Source organism: Centruroides sculpturatus, unplaced genomic scaffold (assembly GCF_000671375.1).
Source record: "Centruroides sculpturatus isolate CEXI.00-Female unplaced genomic scaffold, Cexi_2.0 scaffold2072, whole genome shotgun sequence".
In the NCBI taxonomy this organism is placed as follows: domain Eukaryota; kingdom Metazoa; phylum Arthropoda; class Arachnida; order Scorpiones; family Buthidae; genus Centruroides; species Centruroides sculpturatus.
Window position 1 is genome coordinate 21,000 of NW_019386157.1, and position 6,900 is coordinate 27,899.

A 6,900-nucleotide genomic window follows, 5' to 3' on the forward strand; every position below is an offset into this window, starting at 1 on the left:
CACAACCTTGAAAAACTATCACCGAAGAGTAGAAGTAGATCAAGGATTCAAAGAAGGGCGAGGCAGATGGGGGATGACTCCACAAAGGTGGGGCTTCACAACCTGCAGTAACGGTTTTTTATATTTCCGCATTTACTAATGCACATATTAAACTGATTTTCGTGATTTTTAAAATCAAATTATACTAAATAACCTCTTAAAATAAATCTTAACAATTAAATTGTTCATAAACGTGAGAATAATCGTAAATTTTCTTCATAGATGAGGTTGGCACATTCCTTATAATGAATTTTTGGCATGGGTGTATATAAATCAATATTAACCTCTTTACGTAATGAAGAAAGACGTATCTTACGAGGAAAACTTTAATGTAGGCTGTAACATTAAAAGGAATTAGGAAATTAAGAAAGTTATCGTTTAAATTAAGTTTATACTTTCGTATGTAAGCTGGCATCTTTTTTTATGTATAGGGCGTGGCATATTCAAGGATAAGGTCGTCTAGTTTCACTATTATACCAATTTCAGTCGAGGAGTTTGAACCACAATACGCATCCTTGACATCCTTTCTCATCGTTATGCATCAGCTCCACCCCTTGCAAGGTTGTTTATTTGCTTCCAAGTAATTAAAATCTTAGAAGACAATACTATAATAGGGTTTAAACGTAAAAAATTCCATCTAATTAGGAAGTGTAAAATCATTTTTGACATTTCAATGAGGACAATAGAGATCTTTAACTTTTACAATAACCTCATCGAAGCTGTTTTTGATTAATCTCATTGTCATTTTTTAGTCATTGAGTATGACTAAATTCGTACTTCTCTGATATTTTCTTATTGAAAAGTACTTTAGTAACATAAATTTTAACTTATGAATTTTTCGAAGCCTGATATATAAAGTCTAGATAAGTAAAATATTATGAAATTTCATGTTTGTACTGTAATATTCGATAATACGCCGATACCATAGTGTACAAGGTGAACTACTGTAGCAAGCAGTAGATGCCATTTAATAATATAACTTATTACATGTTATGATTTGATAATTAATAATTTAAGCCAAAAGTTATATTTTAAAATATAAAAATAAGAGTTTAAAATGCGTATTTATCTATAAGCTAAAGGAATAAATTTAAACTTCGTCTCATCGCTGAAGTAAAATTCGATTCAAAATGGCGGATTTTTTGAAAATTCTGTACTTCTGTTAATTTAAAATTGAGACATCTACCAGTAAATATATTATTTTAATATAATAATTTTATGGTATTATCACAATATAAATGCTAATCATGTACTTTACCGTTATTTAATCGTTGACCTAGTAATATTCGTGTAATACCGGTATTGCACGAAAGGTCGTATAGGCAAGGCAAGCCGGGTAATCATCATATTCTTATATAATTAAGGCAGACAGTTTTTATGAAAAAATTATTTATTTACGAAGACATTTCTACAGCCATTTAGTAAACGTAATGATAACCCAGGGGTGCAAAAGGCAAGTAAGCGTGCACAGCGGGTACAACAGCTGGTATGATCTTGTTTACGCTAACTGATGCGGGGTCTTTGCTAGAATCAACACCTGGTTCGTTAGTCTGGATATCAGCACGGAAACCTGCAGCATCAGCAACGTAGTTTACAACACGGTGTCTACCATCAGCAACGGAAAGACCATAGGCTCCAACTTTGTTTCCGGCAAGATCACCGCTTTCGCGACGGAATGTTGCTCCAGTTCCGTGCCCTTCGTTGTAACCAAAATGATAGTTGCCCAAAACCTATACGAGAAAATATATTTTATAAACCCTTCATAAGATCATTGAAGTTTTAAAGTATAGTAATTCTTTACATACGTCTTGGGTGCGGACTTGGGAGCTTACACCAGTACCAAGGTGGTGCAGAATTGGTACAGCTTGAGCTGCGGCGAGTACGGCGCACAAGATAAGCAACTGTAAACCCAAATTGTAAAAAATTAAGCTGGGAATTTTAAATTTAATTAAGAATTTCTGTAACAAGTATACGTACCTTCATGTTGGAAATCGAAGTAGAATCGATCTAGGAAGAGTCGCTCTAAGAACACACCTTTTATAGCTCCAAATATTTTTTTTTCTGTAAAGTAATTTAAATATTTTCAGGTGTCATCTGATGACGCAAAAGATGAGTACGACCATGACCTAGATCGTCAGTGAAAAATTGTAAATACATGTTTTATTAATTATATAAGATTGAGCAATATTCAAGTATTTAAATTTATTAATCAGTGATTAAATTACAAAAGTTATAAATTCTATTTAATTAAAATTAAATAAACTTAAAGCAATTCATTACGTACATTTTCTTCTAAAATAACTGTAAAAATTTACGTTGATTACGTAAAATTTACGTATATTCCATAACATTATATGATGTCATATTTACACAGAATTCAAGTCAGTTACACTGATAAACTTCCTTGAAGATGTCATTGATGATATAGCCTTGAACGTCTCGAGATCATCAGCATTCTTACTGGATCATCATTGCGCATGTTTGTAGATTAAAGAAGAGGTATATAAACGAGCGTAATTGGCGACGTCAGACAGATACTTTCTGGATACTTAGAAACACGTGCATTGTATTGTTGTGGATACTTAAAGGATGGATTAAGCGCACGTTCATGAAGAAGATAAATACATTCTGTAACAAATTTTGTAATTATATTTAAATCATTCAAAAGCATAAAATGTAGATGCAGCATTATAATAAAATATCCTGAACGTCTCGATTTACTAGTGTCAGGGCTCACCAGTGACCAAGCGGTTCCATTTCCTGAACACTGGGAATTCGGTCGTGGGTTCGGGCCTCACCAGGACGGGCTGGCCACGTGGAGTTTTCCGAGTTTTCTCCATATCTATAACTCCTGAATAGGGGCAGTTATCCTTAAAAAGACCTCCCGAAAGGCATTTCCCTAGGCAGATCGCCCAAGTGTTGCGTTGCCCAAACTGGTATCAGAAATTTTTTTATTTATACACCCAAAAAACAGTTATAATTCGCTTCAAATACGTTTAAAAGAGGAATTTATCAAAGAAAATTTTTTATAATATAATTACATTCTTGAACATTTTAAGTTTTAACGTTATTATTAGCATTTTGTAAATTTGTATACATCGTGTCCGTTAAGTATGAAAGTAATAGAAAAGAAAATAAATGTAAGTAAAGTTAATATAATGGCATATAAACTTTTGATTGAAATTAACTTTAACACTTGGCCGTCTTAGAAAGTATTAAATGCAAAATGAGGACGTCCTTGAGAACGTAGCATCAAGGTAATTTAAAAAACGTAATTTAATAACGGTTTGTAAAATGTTGTTAAAAATAAACGTGAACATTTTTACTTATTATTTGAATAAGATTAAATCTTTGGCAATATATTTACTTATTTTTCCTGCTTTTATGTTCTTTATTGATTCATACGAAATTATAATACTACAAACTCGGTTACAGGGATCCTGGTCACAGATGGGCCTCTAAATAAAGGGGGCCTTATCCTTGAACATGCCTTGGAGCCTCTGAATGGGCCTTTTATATAAATAAATAAATAAACTATACGAATGTCATATAAGTTAAAATTTCTCATGATAAGTTATTTTTATTCATACATTTTTATGGTTTACGAAGAGGAAATCTTAGAAGTAAAGCCTGGGGAGCATCTCATTTTCAGGGTTTTCATTAAAGGTTATTAGATTTATAATATAAAACTGTAAATCTTCAAATAAATCTTTAAATAAAAATTTACTAAAAATTCCGTTGCAAAGACAGAGAAATAAGAATTTTTATGATACATTTTTATCACCAGTCGAACGTTTTATGTGAATTTATTTTAATAAATTTAACTTGAGTATTAATAATTAAATGTGAGTAAATTTAATGATTAAAAATGCAAAAAAGTAAATTTTAATTTATTTTTTAAAATTGTAATTATTAATTTAAGAAATTTACATTCTTTTTTAGTTGGGAACTTCATAAAAGCTTTTAATATTTTACTAAAATCTTTTTATTACGTTATTTCGTTTTAATTTCTAAATGCTATTGATTGATGATTTAAAAACTGGATTAAATTTGACAAATTATATAGAAAAGCAATTAAAATTCTATTGTTTACACAATAAAATTCACAAAATCTCTATTTTAATACATTTATTTATATTCTATTTTTTATAGAAAAACATTTTTTATTGATGTATAGAGGAGGAGTTTCTACCTAATCGCTAGCAACCCCTGAGGATTCAGTCGATTTATCTGAATAATACATAAATTAATCTGGGGATGGGAAACAAATTTATTATTTTATTTATTTATTTCATCATATTTTTAATTCATTTTAATTATATATCAGAATAGAAAAGAATGTGCGAATTAAATATAATTTTGGAAAAGGTTCGACAAGCAAAAAAGATGGGAAGCCCTGGAATAAGCCTACACCAACACTACTAATATACAGTATACAGTAAACTCCGCTTTAAAATTGTTTGTATAAAATTCTATATTTTTATGGTCATTTACATATATTTTAAGCTTCAAACTTTTATTTTTAAGAATGTAATCTCAATTTATGATTTACTCTTCTCACATCTTTCTCATTCCCTCACTTTCTGATTTTTTAAAGCCTAGGCTCTATATCTTAATAATAATAATAATAATAATAATTAGAAGTTTGGTTATTTTAGCTTATCGTTGCTATTTTTTATCACAAAATTTGTCAAAGAGATAAAATCAGGTGTAGAGTGAGGTGTCCAGGTTTCATAATAGCTTATATTTTCCGCAATGCCCTAGAGAGTAACTATGAAAAATTTACTGTAGCTGGCTTAAAAGTGTATAAAGAACAGACAGAAAAATAGATATTCTATTATAAACACGAGTCCCAAAACAATTTAATCAGACAGAATTCCAAATTATAGTTATTTTTCACTCATCCAAGATGTACTGTACAAAAAATCAATTTTATGTTAATAAGAATAAAAAGTATACTGTTTAAACATCTTTTCTACCAAATTATCAATTTATTTATCAAGAAAATTGCGAAAAAGTTATACAAATGTATTTTATTATTTTTATTTTTCGTCTATATTTTTTGTTATTTTGATTATTATCATATCTTTCGGGTTAGGTTTCTTAATCTTTATTTTCTAGCATTAATCATTGAAGAATATTTCGTTTTAGATAATTTGAATTAAAAATATTTAAATTGTACTTAAATATTTACAAGGCCTTTATATACTTTTATAAATATCATCCGATATTTTGGAGAAAGTATCGGATATCCGATAAACCGGATAACCTTCTATAACAGGAGTTTTGAGTGGCTTAATCATACGATAATTCATTAGCGATTATAGATCTATGACTCGAAATTCAAGTCGAGTTTCAAGTCGAATGACCTTTCAAAGTTTATTTTCATATTTGACGTCACGTTTTAAAACGGTATATATACGAGAAAATCAACACAATTGGCATCATTCGATTCGCTTCACAGCAAGAAAAATGAAGGTAAAGATAAAAATATCTCTCTATATTATCTCTTGTTATAATAAATTTATTATTTTGCATTAAAATTTTTATAAATTTTCAGTACTTGATTCTCTGTGCCATTGTTGCTATTGCAAGAGCTGCAGTTTTAGTTGCTCCTGCTGCAGGAATTTTGGAAACTGGTGCTAGTGTGCAACATAGAAACCAAGATGTAAGTTATATTTAAGAAACATGCTAAAATATATGTTAGATATATTAAAATTCCATTTTTTTAGGCTTTTGGCAACTACAACTTTGGTTATAACGAAGATCATACCACAGGAGGTACCTTCAGAAGAGAAGCAGGAGATGCTTTAGGAAACAAAGTTGGTTCTTATGGCTTGAGAGATGCTGATGGACGTCTTCGCATCGTTAGCTACGTAGCCGATGCTGCAGGTTTCAGAGCCAACATCCAGACTAACGAACCCGGAACCGAACCCAAAGACCCAGCAGCAACTCTTATCAATAAGGGTGTAGCCGCTGCTCCAGCTGTTGCAGCACCAATAGCACCAGCAGTCGCATACGCAGCAACACCAGTTGTAGCACACGCACCCGTTGCAGCTGCACCACTCTTAAATTATGGCTATTATACCGGTCACGTAGCTGCTCCTTATTGGTAAAAATTTACAGAATAAGGAATGGCATGTCTCGTTATTTGTGAACTGTAAATAAATTTTCAAAAAAATATTATATATTTTGAGGCATGTTTGTATTCATTTAAACAACTGTTAATAAACAGGATTGATCTGAACTTATATAGAACTGCTTCAATTGTTTTCTTGTGGTTTTAAACATATCCTAATAATCAACAAATACGTTTAATAGAAGAAAAAAAATTGCTTAAAATACTAAATATATATTTTTAAAATAAAACACTTATTTTACTTCAAAGTTTAAATATATAATTAGCAATATCTTCATCTTTCTAAGAACCATATAAGCCCATTGACCTTTACCAGATTCTTCTGTCGCTCCCTAATTTTTGCTTCCACTTTCAGTCCTTAGCTCCACATCTTTCTAAAACTTTCCTCATTTTTTTAAATCCATTTTTTAATTTTACTTTTCTTTCTGCTTTTGCTGATTTCGTTATTTTAAAATCAAATAAAATTTTTATCATTCTGTTGCCACTCCTGTTCATTTAAGTCTGTGACTTTTATGTGTTCAGTGATCAACAATATAATAAGTAATACAGGATATTATGTTCCTGAATGATAATAAGACATTAAGTAAACACATTTAGCAAAATTTTACTAAAAAATATTCCAAAAATTAAGAAAATCAACTTATGAATAAAATAAAAATACTCCTTATTCAATTTGAAAATAAATATTTTAAAAATAAATATTTTTTAAAATATTTTCTTAT

General features: G+C 30.0%; 2 protein-coding genes across 2 annotated transcripts; one reads left to right on the forward strand and one right to left on the reverse strand.

Annotated features, from left to right (window-relative positions):
- Nucleotides 1–1,457: 1,457 nt before the first annotated feature.
- LOC111613843 (cuticle protein 14-like) lies at nt 1,458–2,056 on the reverse strand. Its single transcript, XM_023355197.1, has 3 exons — nt 2,017–2,056; nt 1,845–1,940; nt 1,458–1,769 (listed from the first exon to the last, which is right to left on the reverse strand). The coding sequence occupies exons 1-3, from the start codon at nt 2,020–2,022 to the stop codon at nt 1,458–1,460; spliced, it is 414 nt and encodes a 137-aa protein (XP_023210965.1). The 5' UTR covers nt 2,023–2,056.
- A 3,412-nt stretch (nt 2,057–5,468) lies between these two features.
- LOC111613844 (cuticle protein 14-like) lies at nt 5,469–6,155 on the forward strand. Its single transcript, XM_023355198.1, has 3 exons — nt 5,469–5,517; nt 5,600–5,707; nt 5,772–6,155. Exons 1-3 carry the CDS (start codon nt 5,512–5,514, stop codon nt 6,153–6,155), a joined length of 498 nt encoding a protein of 165 aa, XP_023210966.1. The 5' UTR covers nt 5,469–5,511.
- The last annotated feature ends 745 nt before the right edge of the window (nt 6,156–6,900 follow it).

Excerpts from the sequence above, each read along its gene's own strand:
- LOC111613843 (XM_023355197.1), bottom strand. Across the intron at positions 1,770-1,844 it reads CCCAAGTCCGCACCCAAGAC|GTTTTGGGCAACTATCATTT; the intron begins GTATGTAAAGAA and ends TTTCTCGTATAG.
- LOC111613844 (XM_023355198.1), top strand. Across the intron at positions 5,708-5,771 it reads TGCAACATAGAAACCAAGAT|GCTTTTGGCAACTACAACTT; the intron begins GTAAGTTATATT and ends CCATTTTTTTAG.